At 37.6% G+C, this 26,660-nt stretch overlaps 1 protein-coding gene across 1 annotated transcript in view; it reads right to left on the bottom strand.

The window, feature by feature from the left end:
• The window catches only part of CFAP47 (cilia and flagella associated protein 47), a 544,336-nt gene that overhangs the window by 388,664 nt on the left and 129,012 nt on the right, over positions 1–26,660 (bottom strand). Inside the window, exons 25-26 of the mRNA XM_081794138.1 lie at positions 20,177–20,372; positions 5,365–5,574 (exon numbers count right to left, since the gene is read on the bottom strand). Of these exons, the coding sequence (XP_081650264.1) occupies positions 5,365–5,574; positions 20,177–20,372 (406 nt within the window). The remainder of the gene's footprint in view (positions 1–5,364; positions 5,575–20,176; positions 20,373–26,660) is intronic.

Consider the following 26,660-nt stretch of genomic DNA (forward strand, 5'->3'; position numbering starts at 1 on the left):
TGCCTCAGTCATTATTCACAATGTCAAATTGCTAACAGATAATAATGTTAAAGTTGGGGCACCTGGGTAGCTCAGTTGGTTAAGCGTCTGACTCTTGATTTTGGCTCAGGTCAGGATTTCATGGTTCGTGAATTCGAGCCCCACATCGGATTCCATGCTGACGGCACGGCGCCTGCTTGGGATTCTCTCTCTCCCTCTCTCTCTTTGCCTCCTCTCTGCTCACATGTGTGCACACACATGCACTCTCTCTCTCAAAATAAATAAACTTTAGGGGTGCCTAGGTAGCTCAGTCTGTTAAGCATCTGACTTCAGCTAGGTCATGATCTCACGGTTTGTGAGTTTGAGCACCACATCTGATTCTCTGCTGTCAGCACAGAGCCTACTTCAGATCCTCTGTCCCGTTCTCTCTCTCTACCTCTCCACTACTTGCTGTTTCTCTCAAGATAAATAAACTTAAAAAAAAAAAATAAATGTTTATCATTTAGCCAAAGAAGATGTAATTATACACCTATTACAATTTCCAAAACTGTATCTTCTCCTTCATTATTTTATATTGATTTATTGGTTAGGGGCCACGTGCAGACATTTTAGACATTCACTAATTTTACCAATAATAAGTTAAAACTTTCTCTTCAAGGTAGATTGTTTCTTAGGATGCGTTTCACAAATCTTTACCTAGGTAAGGGAATTCCTGTTATTCCATATGGGGTATATTTCTTGATCCATTCCCCAAATCTAAAGAGTATAACTTATTTAAGATCTATAAATGCACTTAATATAATTATAAACTATACTCCTTGGGGCAAAAAAGGCAATAAAGAAACTAGTGTGTCTGTGTGTATCCCTCCTTCTCTCTCTCTCCCCTTCCCCCCCCCCCCGCCATACACCCCTACATTGGTATTTCATATGCAAAAAGTAAAAATAAGAAAAATCAAGGAGAATAAGGTTGAATTAATTAGAACATAAGGAAGATAAGTTAACCTAGAATAGAGTTTGATCTGTAAAGCAGCATCCCTGACTCTCTCAAAAACCATTCTTTTTAAGTTCATTTATTTATTTTGAAAAAGAGAGAAAGCACCAGCATGGGAGGGACAGAGAAGAGAGGGAGAGAGAGAAACCCAAGCAGGCCCTGAGCTGTCAGCACAGAGCCTGATGCAGGGCTCTATCCCACCAACCATGAGATCGTGACCTGAGCTAAAGTTAAGAGTTGGATGCTTAATGAACTGAACTACCCAGGTGCCCCCCTCAAAAGCCATTCTTAATATCATTTAAGCAATTTTATAAACAGATACAAAAATTCCTCATAAAACTATATACTTCTAAAACATAATGAATTTTGTTTCAATAAACACATTTCTTTTGTAGGAAAAGAAAATATTTTAATTTCTACAAAGAATATATGGTTTCCTTTTTGAAATTTTATTGATGTGAAATGTACAACTTCAAAAAACCACTTTAGCAGTTGTTTTAATACTGGATTTCAATTTAATACATTGATTTGAAGACTTTTGCAAACACTATCAATTTAAAATATCTGAAAGGGTTACAGGATATCTCTTAACTACCCATATACGATAAGCTTATTTTTTAAAGACTTTACTTTTAAGCAATCTCTACACCCAACATGGGGCTTGAACTCACAACGCCGAGATCAAGGGTTGCATGCTCTACTGCCTGAACCGGCCAGGTGCCCCATAAGCTTATTTTTAAGTAAAAATCATGTTCTGTTGTTTACTGATAGTAATTATAACACAGGCTTTTTCATCGAAACTGTAAACATTAACCATGGACACTATTTATGAGTTTTTGACTCATCAATAAATTAATACATCAATAAAAATAACTGAATATCCAAGTTCTTATTGAGTACACTTTAATTACTATCATTACTACATGTCAGACATGAAATCTTCATTAATGGGTATGTGTCTTTGTGTGTGAGAGAGAGAGAGAGAGAGAGATGCAAAACAACAGGAGAGAAATCACACCATTCCATTTCTTATTCCTTGTAAAGTCTACATATGACAGTGCATATAAAAAAGTATAACTATAATAAAGATTTCTGTATGATTCTATACAACCTAAGTAGTGTTAAAACAAGGTGACTAAGTACATAATCATTGGAAACAGAAATTTGGTTTATCCATTATCAAGAGACAGAGAAAGAGCATGAGCATTGGAGGGGTAGAGAGAGGGGGAGACACAGAATCCAAAGCAGGCTCCAGGCTCTGAGCTGTCAGCACAGAGCTGATGCAGGGCTCAAACTCACAGACCACGAGATCATTAGCCTGAGCCAAAGTCGGATGCTTAACCCACTGAGCCACCCAGGCGCCACCAATTAACATTTGAGTGAGCTTGGACAAGTTATATCACACTATGGCCCTTAGATACCTCTTCTATAAAGCAGAGGTGAAAATCTTAAAAGCATCCACTTCCCAGGGCTGTTGTATGGATTTCATGATATCTAACCTATGATCTAGGACCTGACCTGTGTTAATAGCTGTTGACCTCATGCTTCCTGTATGTGTCCAAGCTTTGATTTGCATAACATCACCTCTCCTAGCTCTCTTCTGTCTCAGTTATGGATATCAAAGCATGCAAGACTCGCAATCTGCTCCTGCTGCTCTTTCAGCTTCTCAGTTCTGCCTTGCCAGTATCGATCCAACCAAAAACACCAAAAATATCACCCCCAAAGACAAGGCTGTTTCAACTTCCATACCTAGTATTACACACTTGTAATACTCTTTGACCACATCACCATCCCTCCCATAGATATATACAACCTTCATCCCCAGATTTTTGGGGGAATTTGGGGAAAAGGCAACTAGGGTGTGCAGCCTCTGAACTGAAGGCTCATGAGTGTGGAAGGGACCATTATTAGTGGCAGCAGACACATTAGCATGAGTAATAGTGGATATAGCTCTATATCTATAGAGCTCTATAGCTCTATAGTGGATATAACTTATAGCTCTTAGGCCAGCTGAGCCAATCTGAATGTGACAAAGTCTAAAGAAACAAAATAAGAAGCCATGCAGGTTAGCCCCCAAGGGGAACCACAGTATGAAATGGTCATGCATGAGTAAAAGAAAGCAAAACATGATGGGATGAGTGTTTTATTTTGTACTGAACCCATGCATTCCAATATGGACAAATTAGATGCCACAAAAAAAAAAAAAAAAAAAAAAGGAATCAATTTAGGACGAACACTGGCAAGTCTAATTTGTCCTTTGAGATTTTACTAAGAAACCTGAGTAAATAGCCATCCCCAATTTCCCCAAGACATTATCAGTTGCTCCTATTGCAATGCCTTTTGTATTCACCTCTTGGCACCAAAGAGTATATAAAAAACACTGTTTAAAGTTCACCTTTACTACACTGACCTCCATCTCAAAGGACCCCTTTCTAATTTATCTTTTCCCACCCAAAAGATGTGGCAGATCACACATAGATTACCCACAATAAATATAATAGATGAAAACAAATCAAAGAGTAATATTTTTTCCCAAGAGAAATTCTGAGGTGAGAGGGAAGCTCTCACCTTTCCTGGTGGAAGACCTCTTTTATCTCACTGAGATTCAAGATGGAAAGTCTACAGAAAGGCAAAGCCAGCTTTGGAGAGTTGACAGAAGACCTGATGTTATGCACTATGGGAAACTAGATGAGGAGTTAACAATGAATGCATCAGTAAAAGGTTTGCTAATATTAAGGTTCCACAGAGTTCTCATGATTCTTGTTCATCTGGGTGCACAGGAAAGCCTTTTGGAGCCCAATTATGATTTTCAAAGTTTCTAAATTACTTCTAAAAGCTCTACTTTATCCCACACTTGCTGAGGGTTGGGATGGAGCTTAGGGGTAATGAAGGTAAGCAGGGTGGGGAAACCCAGGTAAGAGCAAACAAGTCTCAAGGCTGAAAGGAAGCACACAATAACGACAAGGAAAGAAAAAAAAAAAAAAAAGATAATCAATTATAGCACTTCCTCCTTGTAGAGACTGTTTTCAGGTCTCCTTACCATCCTGTTAGTTGACCAGACGTCAATACACTGACACAGTGAAGTCTGTTCCAGCCCCTGTTAGAACCAATTATTCCCCTGTCCCAGAAACAATCTTGTCCACCCAGTATTTAGTGAAACTATTTCTCTCCTCACCCTGGTAATGAGGTCTGAGTCTTCATTAGCTTTAAGACATTCGTGGATAAATTATTCATGATTTTTATTGGTGAGTTCAAAGCTAGACCTTCCATAGCGCTCTGGGCAAAGTGTAAATTTGTGGACTGAAGTAAAGTTAAACTTTTATGAACAAGGTCAGCAATGTACAAAAAGACAGAATGTCTCCCAGGACAGAGGCACAGAGTTCAGTGCTTGACAGGAGCCTAAAGCAAAACCATTAAAATTTTGTTTTTAAATGTCAACACAAGACAGGCTGTTAGCATCAAAAGAGAAAAATGGGAGTCTGCATAGTGTAACTTAGATGATTTTACCCATCAACATATGCAAGAGACAAAGAAGCTGGAGGTCTGCAGAACTCCATGAACTGTGTCCTGGCTACGGCCACACTTTTCACTGGATGCAACATTTCCAGTACCATTTCTCTCCCTTCTAATTCCTAACACAGAAGTCAGTCTTTGACCAGGAATACACCAAAGAGTAATAACCCCACTACTAGTTAATAAATTATCACACTGAGCACATACACCAACACTAATCTTCAGCGTACAATTCCCTCCAATGCTACTTCTCATTATAAACATTTTTAACAAACTTGATTGCTCTACCCATTGGTGTCTTACAATTTGGAAAATCAAATCTGCTCAGGGTGTAATTTAAAAGTAGAATTTCCGGTCCCACACGGTAAGAAATCTAGAATCATGTTTTCACCAAGGTGTATTTGAATTTCCCTGAGTCTGTTAAAGCTACATGTAACAAAATCATATTGTTTGGAAACTCATTATGCTGATGTTTCTCATTTTCATTTAATACTTATTTAACATTTCCTTTGTGCCAGTTCCTGTCCAATTAACTCAATAGTTATTAACTCAGGGCATTTCTTACTATTACAGATGGGATTCTGTAGATAGGTTCTGCTATTGTCTCCATTTTACAGATGAGAAAACAGAGAGGCTCAAAAGAGTAAATGAGTTCACCACAGTTAACAGAGCAAGGATTCAAACCCACGTAACCTAGCTTCAGTATATGCTAGTTACCACTATCAAGCTGTTTCTCATGGGAACCATGCTGCATTTAGAACTTTTAAAAAGACCTTTAGGCCCAAAGTCATTATTTTAGATGTCTCTCCATTTAACATTTTACAAGGGTGTAAAACATAAACTCATTATTCTTCACTGTCAGATACAAAAGAATCTCTTACCAGTTATCTCTGTTATCACAGAAAAGAATATCGGTGAAAAATGACACAGGTTTAGATGATTTAAAGCTGAGGTGGCAGGTGAGCTGAGCATTTATTCCACTGGAAGACCCTGTGATGACACAGCCTTTTGGAAACGTTACAGAAAGAGGTTGAGCCTCATCACCATCAAGAAGGCTCACTGTGGGAATCTGGACATCTAAAGTGGAATCTCTGTTTAAAATTAAAAAAAAAAAAAAATAGCTCAAAATCCAAGCAAGTCACTGGATGTAAATGTGTCTCCCTCTGTTTATTGAACCATCCGAACAATTAAACAAGTATTTAAAATAATATACCCAATTATTAAAGATATTTTGCATCATCTCTTACGTTCTGGTCCCAATATAAGTAAGATGGATAATATATTAAACTGACCACATAAGATGATCCAAAGTTCCTTTTGTCCTCTAAGAACTAAAATAGAGGATTAAGACACCTGATTAAATACAATGTGCTTTTATCGATAGCCATGATATAAACAGTATTGCCCTTAAATATATCCTTATAGAAATTTACCAAAAATTACCACTTTGACAGCTAATGCTTTAATGAATATGGACTAAATATAATATTAAAAGATGCATAAACACATATAATGTTTAATGTGGATACTATTAAGCACTTGTATACATATACTATGAATATTTTCTCATCATTACTAAAAATTCCACTTAACGTTCTTCACACATTTCATTATATACCTATAATTCATTTAAACAGATCTAAAATGTTTATGATTTCTAATAACACAGTATGTAGTATACACTTTTAAATATAATACTTGAGCAACGCCTGGGTGGCTCAGTTAGTTAAGCATCCGATTCTTGTTTTTGGCTAAGGTCATGATCTCGCAGTTCTAGAGAAAGAGCCTCGCATTGGGCTCTGCACTGACAGCACAGAACCTGCTTGGGATTCTCTCTCTCCCTTTCTCTCTGTCCCTCCCCTGCTCTCTATCTCTCTCAAAATAAATAAAATTTAACAATAAATAAATACTGGATAACTTTTAGTGCTCAATAAATATTTAACCATATTACTCAAAATTTTATTGTATATGTAGGCTCCTATAGCAAATAAGAAGTATTACTAAATGGGAATCATATTTCCCTAATATGTTAATTAGAATGAAGATTATTCAGCTAATTAACTTTAAAAAGTAAAGAAAGATCCCAACTTAAATTACTCAAGCTGATCGGGTTCACTAGGTAAAAAATTAAAAATGTAATTTACAAATCAGGTTTAAATCCAATTCTGTTGTTAATTAGCTACATGTCACTGGATAAGTCATTAATGCTGTTGATTTGACCGTTCATACAATGAGGAGACTGGGTTATATCATCTCTATAGTCCCTGTTACATGTTCATTTCATTATATCATATTTTTCAAGATTCAGCTTTTGACTTGAGATCATTTTTAAATTTGTTTTTAATATTCATTTATTTTTGAGAGAGAAAGACAGAGACAGAGTGCAACTGAGGGAGGAATAGAGAAAGAGGGAGACACAGAATCTGAAGCTGGCTCAAGGCCCTGAGCTGTCAGTGCAAAGTTTGAGTTCAAGCCCCACATCATCAGTCTCTGTGCTGACAGCTCAGAGCCTTGAGCCAGCTTTGGATTCTGTCTCCCTCTCTGTCTTTGCCCCTTCCCTGCTCACATACACACTCTCTCTCTCAAAAATAAATAAACATTAAAAATAATTTTAATAAAAAGAGACTGAACTAGAGAAGCGCTGAGGTACATACAAGACCCAGACGTTTATGAAAATAATGCTTATAGGCAATTCACAATGGTGCACAATTCCTCACAATTTATATAATTTTAACATGTCAACTAGCTAATCTTTATTTCTTTATAGATAGGTGTATATTTCTAAGTAAAAGTTTGTTTGGCTTTCTTTTTTTGTTGTTTTATTTGAAGGATACCAACATACATAGTCTTGCTTGACTTAAAAAAAAATTATCTCAATATTTTGTTCCTAAGATTCCTAACATAGTTGTCTCATTAGCTGAAGTTCATCCACTTCACAGCTATAGCTATATTCATGTACACATATATCACAAATTATTATCCTTTTACCTGTCACAGGACATTAGTGCAGTTCCCAGATTTTGCTATTCTGAATAATACTACTACGAACAAAGTCAAACATATAGTACACAAGTACAAGAGGTTTTCTTGCATACACTATCAAGTGCATTTGCTGGGCTGTGAAATATGCAGATTAAACACTTTGCAGATTATTATCCAGTGTGGTCCTAACTCATTGACATTGTAACTGGGACCTGACTTCTTAATGTTTACCTACCTTTAACAGGCAAAATGCTTATCTTATTGTAGTCTCTAAATTTCATTTCCAAATTTACAAAAAGGCCAATTACATGTTTTCAGATGTTCATTATCTACTTAGGAATCTTCTTCTGTGAAGTACTTATCAAAGTTTTTTGGCAACATTTCTGTTGAGTGATTTGATTTTTTTTTAATTTTTTTTTAATGTTTATTTTCGTGAGAGAGAGACAGAGACAGAGCACAAGCAGGGGAGGTGCAGAGAGAGAGGGAGACACAGCAGCCTGGAATCCAAAGCAGGCTCCAGGCTCTGAGCTGTCAGCACAGAGCCCGATGTGGGCCTCGAACTCACAAACTGTGAGATCATGACCTGAGCTGAAGTCAGAAGCTTAACCAACTGAGCCACCCAGGCATCCCTGGTGATTTGATATTGTTCTAATTTTTATCATTTACTTTTTTATTAGCATGAATTTAAGTCTTGCAAGAAATCCTTCTCTACCTACAAATGTTAAAATTGTTTGCCAAAATATTTTCTTTAATTTTTCCTTAAATGTGAAATTTAAGACTTTACTCCATTTGTAATGGATCTTTTTGTATTATGTAAGACAGGAATCCAATTTGAAATATTCCACACAAATAATCAATTGTTCCAGTACCATTTACTGAATAGTAACTTATTTTCTTCCAAGATCTATAATACTATTTATGTCAAATAATCAGTATCTATTCATGTATGGGCTTTCTCCAAGTCTCTTTTTTCTATGCCTTTGGTCATTTTACCTATCACTACACAACTATCATATTGGTTTAGTCTTGATATTTTATAAGGCAAGTCCTTATTCTTCTTCTGGAGTGGTTTGGCTATTCTAGACCCTTGATTCTTCCATGTAAAATTTAGAATTTTCCTTGTTAATCTCCATGAAAAATTTTATTTAAATTTTTATTGCAGTCGTATGAAATATGTAAAGTGATTTGTGAAGAAATGTCTTTTTTACAATACTGAATACTCCAAGTCATGAATATGGTGTAAATCTTCATTTACTTATGAGTTCTTTGACTTAAGTTTTATAATTTTCTCTATATAGTTCCATATAGTTCTTCCACATCTTTTGTTTGATTTATTCCTATTATTGTTAATTTTTAATGTTTTTATAAACAGTAATTTTAAAGTTCCACATCGTAAATGTTGTATGCTGAAATGCCATGTATTTTATTATTGGACTTATATTTGTCTATTTTGATAAATGACCTTCATAGCTTTATCTAATCTACAGATAGTGACAGTGCTTATGTACCTACTCTTACATATTTTATTTCACTTAACTCCCTGGATGAATTAGGTTTTTCAGAAAAATGTGTTAGGGAGGCAGTGATTACAGCCATCCTTGTCTTTTCGTTTTTACTCAAAGGGAATTGACTTATGTTCCAGTATCCAACATAATACCACTTCTAGATTCATGATAGAAAATTTCAACAATTTAAAGAATATCTCTTTTATTCCTGATTAAGAATTTTATCATGAATGGTATTGTAATTTTATCAAATGCTTTTTTCTTCTGCATCTATGGAAATAATCATATCATTATTCTCTTTAATTCGTAAATGTGATAGATGAAATAAAAAGGTATTTTAGATTTTTTAACATTAGGCAAATCTTACAATACTGGGATATACCCACACTGGTCATGATTTATTAATATATTTATATAAGTAATAAATAATATATACAATTTAATTCATTAAGGATTATTGCATCTATAGTCATAAGAGAGATTGGCCTATAATTTATCTTTCTCAAACTGTCATCCTTTGATTTTATAATAAAAATTTCTGACTTCATAAAACAAATTAGACCACACTATTTTTCTATTCTATACAAGAATTTCTATAAGGTTTGAGATACCAGTTTCTTGCAAGTTGAGTAAAACTAGCCTGTAAAAAAAATCAGAAGATGGCATTTTCCTTCTAAAATGTTAAGTATTGGGGTGCCTGGGTGGCTCAGTTGGTTGGGCAGCCGACTTCGGCTCAGGTCATGATCTCATGGTTGGTGAGTTTGAGCCCCGCATCGGGCTCTGTGCTGACAGCTCAGAGCTTGGAGCCTGCTTCAGATTCTGTGTCTTCCCTTCTCTCTACCCCTCCCCTGTTCATGCTCAGTTTCTCTCTCTCAAAAATGAATAAATATTAAAAAAAATTTTTAAAAAATGTTAAGTATTAACTCAAAGACTTTCTGTTTATTCTCAGTATGGTTTTAGTAAATTATATTATTTCTACAAATTTCCCATTTAAGTTTTCAAATGTATTGGAATAAATTTCTTCATAGTATTTTAATTTTCTCATTTTTCTCCAATGCCTATATGATTATATCCCATTATTTTTAAAGTTTATATATTTTGAGACAGAGAGAGAGCACATACCTGTGCATGCAAGTGGGGAAGGGGCAGAGAGAAAGACGGAGAGAGAGAATCCCAAGCAGGCTCCACATTATCAGTGCAGAGTCCAAGGCAGGGCTCGAACCAATGAACTGTGAGATCATGACCTGAGCTGAAATCAAGAGTCAGACGCTTAACCTACTGAGCCATCAGGCACCCCATATGCATCATTATTCTTAATATTATGTAGTTGTACCTTCTCTCTTTTTGTTCCTCATCAATGTCACTGCACCAGTATCCATTGTATTAGTTCTTCAAAGAACCAACTTTTGGTTTCAGTAAACAATCTTCTATATATTTGTTTCCTATTCCTTTAATTTCTACTCTTTTTCATTTTATCTACATTCTACATTCCTTGGATTTAATCTATTATTCTTATTCTTAAGTTAGTGAATAGTTGAAACTTCTAATCATTTTTTATATACTATCAGCATTTAAGACTACACATTTCGATTCTGGGAGGAAGATGTCAGTATAGGAGGATGCTGGGCTCACCGCATCCTGCTGATCACTTAGATCCACCCACAACTCCCTAAATAACCCAGAAAACCACCAGAAGACTAACAGAACGTAGTCTCCTGAGCCAAGCGCAGACGAGAAGCCCACGGAAGACGGTAGGAAGGGCGGACAGGCGGTGCATGCTCCATGGACTGGCTGGAGGGAGCCGGGGCGGGCCAAGCAGAGCCCTCGAGTTGGGCTTGCAAAAGCGGAGGGGCCGGACAGAGTGTGTTCTGACAGCAAGCGGGACTTAAAATCTGGAAGGTAATAAGCTAACAACTCTGCTCAGAGAGCAGGAGGGCTGGGGGACAACGGGAGGGAGAGTTGTTGAGCCCCGGACAACAGAGCTCAGCTTGGCAGGGAACAAAGGTGCTCGCCAGCGCCATCTCCCTCGCCAATCCCCCAGCCAAAATCTCAAAGGGAACCGGTTCCTGCCAGGGAACTTGCTTGCACCACGCAAACACCCAAAGCTGTGCTCCTGAGGACCCATCCCTCTGGCGGGTTTGACTCACTCCCGGTGCCACAGGGCCCCTCCCAAAGCGGATCACCGAAGGATAAGTGAGCTGAGCCTCCCCCCTCTGCCCCCCCCCCGCCCCTGTGCACCTTGCCAGTCCACCCCTGCTAACACGCTAGAACCCCAGCACCACAAGCCTGGCAGTGTGCAAGTAGCCCAGACAGGCCACGCCACCCCACAGTGAATCCTGCCTATAGGAGAGGGGAAGAGAAGGAACACACCAGTCTGACTGTGGCCCCAGCGGTGGGCTGGGGGCAGACATCAGGTCTGACTCCAGCCCTGCCCAGCAACTCCAGTTATACACCACAGCACAGGGGAAGTGCCCTGCAGTTCTGCACCACTCCAGGGACAATCCAAAATGATGAAACAGAAGAATTCCCCTCAGAAAAACGTCCAGAAAATAACAACAGCTAAGGAACTGATCAAAAAGGATTTAAACAATATAAGAGAAAGTGAATTTAGAGTAATAGTGATAAAGTTAATCGCTGGGCTTGAAAACAGTATACAGGACAGCAGAGAATCTATTGCTACAGAGATCAAGGGACTAAGGAACAGCCAAGAGGAGCTAAAAAATGCTATCAGTGAGCTGCAAAATAAAATGGAGACAACCACAGCTTGGAATGAAGAGGCAGAGAATAGGTGAACTGGAAGACAAAATTATGGAAAAAGAGGAAGCTGAGAAAAAGAGAGATAAAAGAATCCAGGAGTATGAGGGGAAAATTAGAGAACTAAGTGATGCATTAAAGATAAATAATCTACGCATAACTGGTATTCCAGAGGAGGAAGAAAGAGGGAAAGGTGCTGAAGGGGTACTTGAAGAAATCATAGCTGAGAACTTCCCTGATCTGGGAAAGGAAAATGGCATTGAAATCCAAGAGGCACAGAGAACTCCCTTCAGACATAACTTGAATCGATCTTCTGCAAAACATATCATAGTGAAACTGGCAAAATACACGGATAAAGAGAGAATTCTGAAAGCAGCTAGGGATAAATGTGCTCTAACATATAAAGGGAGACCGATAAGACTCGTGACTGATCTCTCTACTGAAACATAGCAGGCCAGAAAGGAATGGCAGGAAATCATCAACGTGATGAACGGTAAAAAAAATGCAGCTGAGAATCCTTTATCCAGCAAATCTGTCATTGAGAACAGAAGGAGAGGTAAGGGTCTTCCCAAACAAACAAACTCTGAAGGAATTCATCACCACTAAACCAGCCCTACAAGAGATCATAAGGGGGATCCTGTGAGACAAAGTACCAGAGACATCGCTACAAGCATGAAACCTACAGACATCATAATGACTCTAAACTCCTATCTTTCTATAATAACACTGAATGTAAATGGACTAAATGCGCCAACCAAAAGACATAGGGTATCAGAATGGATAAAAAACCAAGACCAATCTATTTGCTGTCTACAAGAGACTCATTTTAGACCTGAGGACACCTTCAGATTGAAAGTGAGGGGATGGAGAACTATTTATCATGCCACTGGAAGTCAAAAGAGAGCTGGAGTAGCCATACTTATAACAGACAAACTAGACTTTCAATTAAAGGCTGTAACAAGAGATGAAGAAGGGCATTATATAATAATTACAGGGTCTATCCATCAGGAAGAGCTAACAATTATAAATGTCTATGCGCCAAATATGGGAGCCCCCAAATATATAAAACAATTACTCACAAACATAAGCAACCTTACTGATAAGAATGTGGTAATTGCAGGGGACTTTAACACCCCACTTGCAGAAATGGATAGATCATCTAGACACATGGTAAATAAACAAGGGCCCTGAATGATACATTGGATCAGATGGACTTGACAGATATATTTAGAACTCTGCATCCCAAAGCAACAGAATATATTTTCTTCTCGAGTGCACATGGAACATTCTCCAACATAGATCACATTCTGGGTCACAAAACAGCCCTTCGTAAGTATACAAGAATTGAGATCATACCATGCATACTTTCAGACCACAATGCTATGAAGCTTGAAATCAACCACAAGAAAAAGTCTGGAAAACCTCCAAAAGCATGGAGGTTAAAGAACACCCTGCTAAAGAATGAATGGGTCAACCAGGCAATTAGAGAAGAAATTAAAAAATATATGGAAACAAATGAAAATGAAAATACAACAATCCAAATGCTTTGGGATGCAGTGAAGGCAGTCCTGAGAGGAAAATACATTGCAATCCAGGCCTATCTCAAGAAACAAGAAAAATCCCAAATGCAAAATCTAACAGAACACCTAAAGGAAACAGAAGCAGAACAGCAAAGACACCCCAACCCCAGCAAAAGAAGAGAAATAATAAAGATCAGAGCAGAAATAAACAATATAGAATCTAAAAAAACTGTAGAGCAGATCAATGAAACCAAGAGTTGGTTTTTTGAAAACATAAACAAAATTGATAAACCTCTAGCCAGGCTTCTCAAAAAGAAAAGGAAGACGACCCAAACAGGTAAAATCATGAATGAAAATGGAATTATTACAACCAATCCCTCAGAGATACAAGCAATTATCAGGGAATACTATGAAAAATTATATGCCAATAAATTGGACAACCTGGAAGAAATGGACAAATTCCTAAACACCCACACCCTTCCAAAACTCAATCAGGAGGAAATAGAAAGCTTGAACAGACCCATAACCAGCGACGAAATTGTATCAGTTACCAAAAATCTCCCAACAAATAAGATTCCAGGACCAGATGGCTTCCCAGGGAAGTTCTACCAGACGTTTAAAGCAGAGATAATACCTATCCTTCTCAAGCTATTCCAAAACATAGAAAGGGAAGGAAAACTCCCAGATTCATTCTATGAAGCTAGTATTACCTTGATTCCTAAACCAGACAGAGACCCAGCAAACAAAGAGAACTACAGGCCAATATCCCTGATGAATATGGATGCAAAAATTCTCAATAAGATACTAGCAAATCGAATTCAACAGCATATAAAAAGAATTATTCACCATGATCAAGCCAGATTCATTCCTGGGATGCAGGGCTGGTTCAACATTCGCAAATCAATCAGTGTGATACATCACATAAATAAAAGATAAGAACCATATGATCCTCTCAAACGATGCAGAAAAGCATTTGACAAAATTCAGCATCCTTTCTTAATAAAAACCTCGAGAAAGTCGGGATAGAAGGAACATACTTAAACAACACCAAAGCCATTTATGAAAAGCCCACAGCTAACATCATCCTCAACGGGGAAAAACTGAGAGCTTTGTCCCTGAGATCAGGAACACGACAAGGATGTCCACTCTCACCGCTGTTGTTTAACATAGTGTTGTAAGTGCTAGCATCAACAATCAGACAACAAAAGGAAATCAAAGGCATCAAAATTGGCAAAGATGAAGTCAAGCTTTCACTTTTTGCAGATGACATGATTTTATACATGGAAAATCCGATAGACTCCACCAAAAGTCTGCTAGAACTGATACATGAATTCAGCAAAGTTGCAAGATACAAAATCAATGTACAGAAATCAGTTGCATTCTTATACACTAACAATGAAGCAACAGAAAAACAAACAAAGTAACTGATCCCATTCACAATTGCACCAAGAAGCATAAAATACCTAGGAATAAATCTAACCAAAAATGTAAAAGATCTGTATGCTGAAAACTATAGAAAGCTTATGAAGGTAATTGAAGAAGATATAAAGAAATGGAAAAACATTCTGTGCTCATGAGTTGGAAGAATAAATATTGTCAAAATGTCAATACTACCCAAAGCTATCTACACATTTAATGCAATCCCAATCAAAATTGCACCAGCATTCTTCTTGAAACTAGAACAAGCAATCCTAAAATTCATATGGAACCACAAAAGGCCCCGAATAGCCAAAGTAATTTTGAAGAAGAAGAGCAAAGCAGGAGGCATCACAATCCCAGACTTTAGCCTCTACTACAAAGCTGTCATCATCAAGACAGCATGGTATTGGCACAAAAACAGACACATAGACCAATGGAATAGAATAGAAACCCCAGAAATAGACCCACAAACGTATGGCCAACTCATCTTTGACAAAGCAGGAAAGAACATCCAATGGAAAAAAGACAGTCTCTTTAACAAATGGTGCTGGGAGAACTGGACAGCAACATGCAGAAGGTTGAAACTAGACCACTTTCTCACACCATTCACAAAAATAAACTCAAAATGGATAAAGGACCTGAATGTGAGACAGGAAACCATCAAAACCCTAGAGGAGAAAGCAGGAAAAGACCTCTCTGACATCAGCCGTAGCAATCTCTTACTCGACACATCTCCAAAGGCAATGGAATTAAAAGCAAAAATGAACTACTGGGACCTCATGAAGATAAAAAGCTTCTGCACAGCAAAGGAAACAACCAACAAAACGAAAAGGCAACCAACGGAATGGGAAAAGATATTTGCAAATGACATATCGGACAAAGGTCCAGTATCCAAAAGCTATAAAGAGCTCACCAACCTCCACACCCAAAAAACAAATAATCCAGTGAAGAAATGGGCAGAAAACATGAATAGACACTTCTCTAAAGAAGACATCCGGATGGCCCACAGGCACATGAAAAGATGCTCAACATTGCTCCTCATCAGGGAAATACAAATCAAAACCACACTCAGATACCACCTCACGCCAGTCAGAGTGGCCAAAATGAACAAATCAGGAGGCGATAGATGCTAGAGAGGATGTGGAGAAACGGGAACCCTCTTGCACTGTTGATGGGAGTGCAAACTGGTGCAGCCACTCTGGAAAACAGTGTGGAGGTTCCTCAAAAAATTAAAAATAAATCTACTCTATGACCCAGCAGTAGCACTGCTAGGAATTTACCCAAGGGATACAGGAGTACTGATGCATAGGGGCACTTGTACCCCAATGTTTATAGCAGCACTCTCAACAATAACCAAATTATGGAAAGAGCCTAAATGTCCATCAACTGATGAATGGATAAAGAAATTGTGGTTTACATACACAATGGAGTACTACGTGGCAATGAGAAAGAATGATATATGGCCCTTTGTAGCAACGTGGATGGAACTGGAGAGTGTGATGCTAAGTGAAATAAGCCATACAGAAATAGTACCATATGTGTTCACTCTTATGTGGATCCTGAGAAACTTAAAAGGAACCCATGGGGAGGGGAAGGAAAAAAAAAAAAAAGAGGTTAGAGTGGGAGAGAGCCAAAGCATAAGAGACTCTTAAAAACTGAGAACAACCTGAGGGCTCATGAGGGGTGGGAGGGCAGGGAGGGTGGGGGATGGGTATTGAGGAGGGCACCTTTTGGGATGAGCATTCGGTGTTGTATGGAAACCAATTTGACAATAAATTTCATATATTAAAAAAAAAAAAGACTACACTCTTCCACCTAAGTACCAATTTTGGTGCATTTCATAAGTTTGTTTATTGCTTAACCTCTGGAATTTAACGTAAGAGATGCAGTTAACTCAACAAAGATGTAGGCCTAACTCTTTTTCTAAAGAAAGCAACAGAAGTGACAAGAGGTGTTTCAAGTTTAGTCTTTAATACTCAAATACTGTTTATATCAGTGAACGTTGTTTTCATGTTTTGATACATAGTATTTTAATTATTATTTGCAGAATTCAATAGGGTATCTTCTTGAGTCTCTATAGAAGTTTTTTTCAATAGTTCCAAATATGTGGCAGATCCTGTTCATATTTTTTAATGATTTTAAAATTATAATTATTACCAGAAAACAGTCTATATGATACCAACTCTTCAAAATGTGCTAAATTTGAACTACAGAATGATACACTATCAGTTTTTGTAAATATCTCCTGTATGAATGAGAAAAATGTATATTCTACAATTGCAGGGTGCAGGATTTTATAATGCTATTCCTAATACTACTTTTTGTATTTTTCATAATATTAGTATTAAATGAAGGAGGCTTTTAATAAAATATCCTTTTCAAATTTTCTTTATCTATACAAGGGTTTTTGTCTTCTGGACTCATCAATAATTGAGATAGGTGTTGAAACATTCTACAATGATGAAGGACTGGTCAATTTCCCCCTATTATTTTAATTTGGGGTTTTCATATTTTAAGACTACTTTGGTTTTAAGACTACAATTTTAGACTTCTGACGGTTTTCAGGTGAGCTGCATATTTTATAATTATTTAATGGCTTATTTTTAGAGAGAGACAGAGTGCTCATGCATGGGAGAGGGGCAGAAGGACAGAGAGAGAGAGAATCCCAAGTAGGCTCCACGCTCAGCGCAGAGCCTGATGCAGACAGAGCTCAGTCCCATGATCCTGGGTTCATGACCTGAGCCAAAATTAAGAGTCAGTCGCTAAACTGACTGAACCACCTACTCTTTTTTATGTTAAAAAGTTTTTTTTATATTACAAATGTTTCACCTCTTTTTTCTCTAAATGTTTGACAGAGAGGGGGAGAGAGAGAGAGAGGGAGGGAGAGAGAGAGAGTGATCATGCATAAGTGAACCAGGGGCAGAGAGAGAGAGAGACAGAGAGAATTGCAAGCAGGCTCCGTGCTGTCAGTGCAGAGCCCAACATGGGGCTCAATCTCACAAACTGTGAGATCATGACCTGAGCCAGAAATCAAGTCAGAACTTAACCAACTGAGCCACCCAGGTGCCTCTGTTTTACCTCTTAAATAAGGTCATCATATGTAAAATCAATACTGCTATCCAGCTTTCTTTTGGTTATGCTACCATACATTTTCCCATGATCTTCGTTTGATAGTTCTCAACTAGGAGTAGTTTTGCATCCCTGGGGACATGTAGCAATGTTTGGAGACAATTCTTTTCTGTCATAACTAGGGAGAGGATGCTATTGGTTAGATACCAGGAAGGCTGTTAACATCCTACTACACACAGAATAGCCTCCAACAAAAAAAAAGAAACATCCTCCCCAAAATGTCAAAGGTTCTGATGTTGAGAAACCCTGCTTTACTTCAGTCTTTCTTGTCCTTATGTTTTACATATACTTCTTTTAATAGGCAGTTGGGCTTTTTTTTATTATTTACTCTAACATTCTCTGTATTTTAACTAGTCAGAATAACTTACTTTAATTGCATTAGTCAACTACATAAAGTTTTTGACATCATTTTTGTTTTAGTTTTCTCTTGCTTTTGTTGGTTTCTATGCTGTCTGTGTAGTTATATACAATTGTAGGTTTAGTGAATGCCCTTAAAATTTTACCTGACATACTTTGTTTTATAATTTCTACAAGTTACATTTGGTTCATTTTCAAGGCTATATGGTATAATTCCATGTTAATTTCTAATTTTTGTAATGCCACCCTTTAAAAATAAATTATTTATATTCTGTGTCTGATAATTCCAATATCTGAATTACTTAAGAGTCTAAATTTCAAAATAGTTGTTTGTGCTGACTCTATGGTATCTTCCCTTCTTGAGAGTTCTGTAATACTTACTCCAGCACTGATGTCCAGTTGGTAGCAACTGTGGCAACTGAAATATGAGCCCAAACTGAGGATGGCTTCATTTAGAGCAGAGGTTCACAAAGTGTGGTCCATGGATCAGCAGTATCAGTATCATTTGGAAATTTATTAGAAATAAAAATTATTACATGCCATTCCAGGCTTCCCAAATCATAAATTCTGGGGATGGAAGGCAATAATCTCTGTTTTAAAATTCTTTCAGGTGATGCTGATATACACCACAGTTTAAGAACCACTGATCTAGAGAAGATTTACTTGCTTCTGCTGACAGGTAGAAGGATTTACTCACATAAACTCTTTTAGCCTCTTTCAGTGTCCCTGGATTAATCAAGGAATTTGAGATTGTTTTCCCACTTTGAGGAAGTTGTCTCAAGTTTGGCTTTGTTTTTAATTTTTTTTAAAGTTTATTTATTTTTGAGAGAGAGACAGAAACAGAGTGGGCGTGGGGAAGAGGCAGAGAGAGAGGGAAACACAGAATCTGAAGCAGGGTCCAGGCTTCAAGCTGCCAGCACAGAGCCCAATGCGGGGCTCAAACTCAAACTGTGAGATCATGACCTGAGCCAAAGTCAGATGCTCAACAAAGTTGTATCAAGTTTTAAGAAAAAGCCTGCATTTGGCAGATTACTACAGCTCACCACTCTTACTCTGGTTTCAGCTTATATGTATTGGTTTGGTCTGTTTTGATTTGAGCCCTTTGGAGACCTCTTATATTCCTCATAAGCCAGTAATGAATGAATGAATGAATGAATGAATGAATGAACACACACACACACACACACAATCTACTTGCTCTGAGTAATTCTGAGATGGCCCCCAAGAGTCCTCTCCCCTAGTGTACATACACAAACCCTGCATTATTCCCACCCCGTGGGTAACAGAATCTGTAAGTATATCACACTGGTGATTAATTTGTGTTATACAGCAATGGTAAAGGGACTTTCCATATGTAACTGACACCTCTAGCCAAATGAATGCAAATAAAGCTAAAAGATTATCATGTGGGGATCATATTTAATTAGGTGAGATCTTAAAAGGTTTGGAGGTCAGAGACTCAGAAGTCAGAGAGATGCTCTAAAGTACCATGATGGGAGGAGGAACCACATGGCTAGGATGTGAGGGTGGTCTCTAAGAGCTGAGAGCGGTCCCAACAGCCAGCAAGAAATTATCTTAGTCCTACAACTGAAAGGATTAATTCTGGAGACCGAGCCTCAGATGAGACTGCTGCCATAGCCCGCACCTGGATTTCCACTTACTGAGACCTTCAGCAGTAAATACACCTTAACTAACCCAGAGGACTCTTGACCCAAAGAAACTTAAAAGGTAACAAATTCATGTTTTAAGGCACTAAGTTTGTGGTAATTTGTTACATAGCCATAGAAAACGTGCTTCACATACCATGAAGAGACACATATGAAAAATTTTTACAAGAAAATCAAATGACTAATTGTGAGGTAATGAAGTGGGCTTCTTAAAATTTTTAATTTAACTGAACTCTTAAATATTTTAACGGTTCGTTCCAACAACAGAAACAAGTCAGACATTGCTCATGACTCATACAACACAGACACAAACAAAAAAGCACATAAACAAACTGTGGTAAATTCACATTAAGCATTTACCTGAAATAGTTTTGAGGTAAAATGTTGACATTCATCTTAGTTGTTACGTCCAGAGGAACAGGAGCGAAAAATATGAATGGAGGGTCAAACGATAACTTGGGTGATTTTACCTCTCCAACCAAACATAACTTTCGATAGCAAATTGGATTATCATTTAGATGAATGGGAATATCGGCTGTGTATTTTGTAGGATGACCTAATGAAAAATAATTATTTTAAAGGATATTAGAATTGTTTACATACACAAAAAACTTTTACACAGTTTAAACCTTACTAAATATATAAATGTACTATGAAGGTACAGCTCCATGGAGAATAGATCACTCAAAAATTGGAATTATCCTGCCAAGGAACTATAAACATGTAATGAGGGGCGCCTAGGTGGCTCAGTCGGTTGAGGGTCCGACATTGGCTCAGGTCATGATCTCATGGTTTGTGAGTTTGAGCCCCGTGTCACGCTCTGTACTGGCAGCTCGAAGCCTGGAGCCTGCTTCGGATTCTGTGTCTCCCTCTCTTTTGCCCCTCCACCACTCACAGTCTGTCTCTCTCTCCGTCTCCCACTCTCTCCCTCTCAATAAAGAAATAAAACATTAAAAAATATTTTAAAGTGCACTATGTCTAGAAATAGAGCAGGCCTCGTTAAAGCAGATATTATTATTGGAAAATACATAAACCTAGAGCAAACAGTGCAGTAAGACTTATTTTTTTGGATTGGTTTCTATTCCTTTACAGGAGCTGCCTATCCCCTTAGTATATGCAGTACGAAGATGAGGTCAGACAGTTGCCATAAGGATCTCAGGGGACTCGTATTGAGAAATGGGTGTGCTGAGAAGAGAGGAATGTTGTTCCTCCCAGATTTTTAAGTTTATGGAAAGGTACCAGGGTTGACTGGCCAATTTCACCTCATAGGAAAAGAAAGGCAATTCCCATGTACCAACTCACCATGAGGAAAGGCAGTTTGTGTTGGAGAAAAGGGCTCAGCATCTGGGGCTGCAGGCTAGTCCCACACAACAGTCCCATCCCAGCAAGCTGCCAGTGCCCTTTTAGACCCAGATGCCCCAACACAGTGTCTTGTAGAGAGAAAGATGTGATTTGGTGAGTATGAACTCAAGGTAATATCTTAGAATGAGAAAACAGGATCAGGGCCATCAAGAGTATCACAAAAGCAGATGATGAGTGCTCTGGGCGATGCATGTTCAAAAGTGACATTGTGAACTATACACAAAAGCAATAGAATCACTGAACTGATCAGACTCACTAGATCTCTCTGTACCGGGTGCCTTTACTTGGTCAAATAAGTCTTTTCTTGTTCATATAGTCTGGGATCCTTGGAAAATGAGAGGTGACTGGAAAGGGAAGTGTATTAGTGACTTCTTACTGACAGATGAGCACAGGAAAGACTATGTGAAAACAGGACAGACTATATACATACCTTCAGTTGAGAAAATAAATTATAATAGAATTTATATATCTAAAACACTGTAAATTTATAGAGAGATGATGGTTTAATTTCATGAATCTGATATTGTTAAAATTATTTTGGGGAGAAAGAAAATCAAGTCCATTACTTCCAAAATTAGGCAAGGTTTTAAGACTTACGGAACTGTGAATGCCAAATGGGGTGTTTGGAGATTATTTCTGGGTTTCACACCTGTTAAATGTTTTGGGGTCATGGAGAATGGGGGTTCCCTGTATAACCTAAGACTACTAGGGATTCAATAACATTTTTCTAAGCTCAGCTGGGCCTTCTCGTTCATCTCAGGTTTAAGTTATATAAATGTGTTATAGGCATGTTTAATTTTTTAAGAGTTAGGTTGAAATCCTAAGAAGGCAATGCATAGATTTGACTGCTGAGGCTTAGCCCCATATCGAAGGAAAAGTCAAATGGAAATGTATCTTATTTCCTTCTAGATTGTCTATTCCATTTTATCTGGATAAAAATGTTGATAGACATAAAAGAGAAGCTCTATACAGAAATACAGATGGTGGCTTTAGCTGGACTGGCTCTCCTGCTACTTCTTTCAGAACGAGATATAGAAACTGAGAGGAAATATGCAGAACTACATAATGAAATACAATTACTTTTACAGAATAAACTTCAGAATGGGGAGAATATGTAATGTTTTCTATCATATTTTCAGAGTTCTAAACAGAGATAATAAAAGATGAAACATTTTTGAAACCTACTAATCACAGTACCCTATGTACTATTTCTCGCACACAAAGCTAGAGTAATTATAAAATGCCATGCTGAAAAAATAAAAAAAAATAAAATGCCATGCTAATAGATGCATCAGGACACTGAATTAAGGCAACATAGTGCTAATAGAATATTACTGAGAGAACACACAGCTGAATGAATTCTAAAAAGCTTAAAAGTTAGAACACATCCTTATCCTGCCTTTTCTGTTGATAACAGAGGTAGTTGCTGGTATTTTATTTAGATTGCCACATTTGTTTAGATGTGTAAAGCAGTCATGTCCCAAGGGTTCTGCTGCAAGTGATTTACTGAGTGCATGCTCTCAGGAGGAGCTTGTAGGCAAAGGGGGAGGCGAAATGGAGGAGAGCCTGAAGCTATGAAAAGTTGTAGGTTTATAATGCAGACTGAAATCGATCCCATAGGCAGCTATGGGATGTGAATTCACCAGAAAGGTTGTCCCACCTGCGGGAAAGTTAGCTGGGCCAACTAAGGTAGTGGTAGTGGTGACAATTACCCTCATAGGCATCTCTGCACATAGTATCTTCCTTCAGCCAATGGCAACCTTCTAGAGGAGGGGACAGACACAACCTATTAGGAGCCAATATCCACAACTGAGAGATGGGTGGGAAAACCCAGTAATGGGAATCTGGAAGGGCTCAAACAGCATCTATCAGAGACTGCATCTTAATGTTGCTTCAGAAGAAAGAATAATTAAGAAGAATAACAGGTAAGTTATTATAACACCCTTTTAAACAGAAATGGCATTTGGTGTGCTTATTTCATTGTGGCATATAAACTATAAAGGTACTGAAGCAGATGCTTTAAATTAAAGACAAATACCAGTATAGACTTCCTCAAAAAATAGGGGGGAGGGGAGGGAAATCTTCGTAGTTGCCTTTTCAAGCATCTTCCGTCTGTTCTTTTGCTTCAGTTTGCATAAAGAAGCTAGTAGTCAATACTTTCACTTCCTAAAGCTCATTACCAGAAAAATTCTATATTTTTATGCAGCAGGGATTCTCATGTGGAGAATTTTCTAACTTATGTGCTCAATGGGTTGCGAAACATTGAGGCTATTTAAATGAGAACTGAGAACAATCTTATCTAAGGAAAGTAAGGGTCTAACCACACAAATTAGATTCAAGAACAATGGTTTGGATTCAGAAGGGACTGGAGATTTGCTTAGAGATCAGTATGGGTCACCTACTCTACCATAGCCCCAGCCTCCATCCCTGTGCCAGTCCAAGAAAGAGATGAGAGGGAACGAAAAGTAAAAAACACCCACTTAAACTCTTGAAAGCCTTGAGAATATAAGGCAGCCCTGCTTGGTGGCCAGCATAACAAGTCTAGCCAAAGTGGAGATAAAGTATATCTACCCCACTTCAGGTGATATTGATGGCAAAGGATGCAACTACAAGGCAAAGAAAACAAATGGGACATAAAGGCCCTGACCATGGCTTGGGATAAGAGGCTTACACCACAGTCAGATTACAAGATAAGAAAATGACAGAAGAAAAGCATAATCAATTACCAATGCCTGCTAGAAGAAAATGGTAGTTGCTAAGGATAGCTCAAAGAATAAGGCCAAGATCACACCGGGTATAACTGAAAATATCCTAAGTCAATAATGAATGATCCATATACACACACAAAAAGGCTGTCAACAGAAACTGTCCCTAAGAAAATTCAAGCATTGTACATACATATGCATATATATAAGCATATATGTAAATTGTGGAGTTGAAAAATATAATGACTGAAATGAAAAATTCACTCTAGGGCACCTGGGTGGCTCAGTCGGTTGAGCGTTTGACTTTGGCTCAGGTCACTATCTCACAGTTTGTGAGTTTGAGCCCCAGCATGGGCTCACTGCTGTCAGTGCAGAGCCTGGAGCCTGCTTTGGATTCTGTGTCTCCCTCTTCCTCACTCATGCTGCCTCTCTCTGTCTCTCAAAAATACAGAAAACAAATAGCAAAAGGCAAATGTAAATCTTTGTCTTACTTCATCGCTAATTAATCAGTAAGTGTAAAATGACTCAACACACCCATGAGAAGGCTGAGATATGCAAAATAAATTTTTAAAAATGATCCAAATCCATGCCATCTATAAGAGACACTCTTTGGATTCAGAAACACAATTCAACTGAAAGTAACAGGATGGAGAAATTCTATATATGCAAATAGTAACTTAAAGACAGCTGCAGTGGCTATGCTAATATCAGACAAAATAACTATTAAAAATCAATACTGGAGACAAAGAAGGACATTATATAATGATAACAGGACAATCCACGAAGAAGATAAAACAATTATAAACATAAATACACCTAACAGAGCCACAAAGTACACAAGGAAAAAAAAACAGTAAAACTGAAACAAGAAATAACAGATATTTCAGTAATAACCCTTTGAGAATTTAATATTCTACTCTCAATTGGGGATAAGACAAATAGGTAGAAGATCACTAAAGAAATAAAATATTTTGGTCTATAAACAAAATAGATCTAAAAGACATCTATGGAACATTCTACCCAACAAGAACAGAATATATACACTTCTCAAGTGCACGTGAGGGAGCATGGCTGGCTTAGTTGGTAGAGCATGTGACTCTTGATGTCAGGGTTTTAAGTTTGAGCCCCATGTTGGGTATAGAGATTACTTAAAATTAAAAAAATCTTAAAAAAAAAAAAAAGAAATCAAGTGCATGTTGAACATTCTTGAAGGTAAATCATATTTTAGGGTATAAGGTAAGCCTTTACATTGACTGAATCCAGGGGCACTTGTGTGGCTCAGTTAAGCGTATGACTCTTGATTTTGGATGAGGTCATGATCTCATGGTTCATGAGTTTGAGCCCCGTGTTGGGCTCTGCACTAACAGTGCAGAGTCTGCTTCGGATTCTCTCTCTCCCTTTCTCTCTGCCCCTTCCCCACTCGTGTTCTCTGGGTCTTACCCTCTCCCAAAATAAATAAACAAACTTAAAAAAATAAAAAAATAAATTTATAGCATTAAAAAATAATCAAAAAAGGGGCGCCTGGGTGGCTTAGTCGGTTGAGCTTCCGACTTCAGCTCAGGTCATTATCTCACGGTCTGTGAGTTTGAGCCCCACGTTGGGCTCTGTGCTGACAGCTCAGAGCCTGGAGCCTGCTTCAGATTCTGTGTCTCCCTCTCTCTTTGACCCTCCCCCATTCATGTTCTGTCTCTCTCTGTCTCAAAAATAAATATTAAAAAAAATTTAAAAAATAATCAAAATAAAATGACTGCATCCATAAACAGTATGTTTTGTGACAACAATGGAATAAAATTAGAAATCAATAACAACGTGAAATTTTGGAAATTCTCAAATATGTGAAAATTCTACAACACATTCCCAAATAACTAAGTGTCAAAGAAGAAATAGCAAAGGAAATTTTACAAAGTAATTTGGGATGAATTAAAATAAAAACAAAACATACCAAAACTTATGGGATGTACCAGAAGCAAGGCTCAGAGTAAAATTTAGAGCCATAAATTGCTTATCTTAAAAAAGAAGATATAAGTACTTAACTTTGCAACATAAGAAACAAGGTAAAAAAGAGCAAATTACAACCAAACCAAAAAGAGAGGAAATAATAAATATTAGAACAGAAATTAGTTGAATAGAGTATAGGAAAATATTAAGAAAATCAATAAAATCAAGAGTTGGTCTTTGAAAAGCATATCAAATTTGAAAAACCTTTGGCAAGAATGACGAAGAAAAAAAGAAGATTCAAATTACAAAAGTCCCAAATAAGACAGGGAAAATCACTATTCACTTTACAGAAACTCAATAAAAAAATATAAAAGAACACAATGTAAAGTTGTATATAAACAAATTAGATAATGTAGATAAAATGGACAAATTCCTAGAAACACAAAAAGTACTTAAACTGATACAATAAGAAATATAAAATGTGAATTGACTTATTGAAAGGGATTATAACAGGGAGAAACAGCATGTCTGACTCCACACTGATTCTATTTTCCTTGCTGCTGTGACCTATAGCTTAGAAACTTCTGCTGAGCCCTGCATGTAGCCATGTTACAGCTAAGATTTGCAAAAACTGCTTTTTACCCAAATCTATCTCACCTAAGGAGATGAGGAAGCACATACAGAAATGACTACGCTATGCCTAAGATTTATAGGAATGACATGGCCAGATAGATTCCTGTATGCAAAGATCAACTGTCCAAGGACATACATTATCTCCTCAGATGTCTACAGAAGTCAGTTACCTTTTGACTCCAACCCTTCCCACTTCCTCCTTTTGC

Source organism: Panthera onca, chromosome X (assembly GCF_046562875.1).
Source record: "Panthera onca isolate mPanOnc1 chromosome X, mPanOnc1 haplotype 2, whole genome shotgun sequence".
Taxonomy (NCBI): domain Eukaryota; kingdom Metazoa; phylum Chordata; class Mammalia; order Carnivora; family Felidae; genus Panthera; species Panthera onca.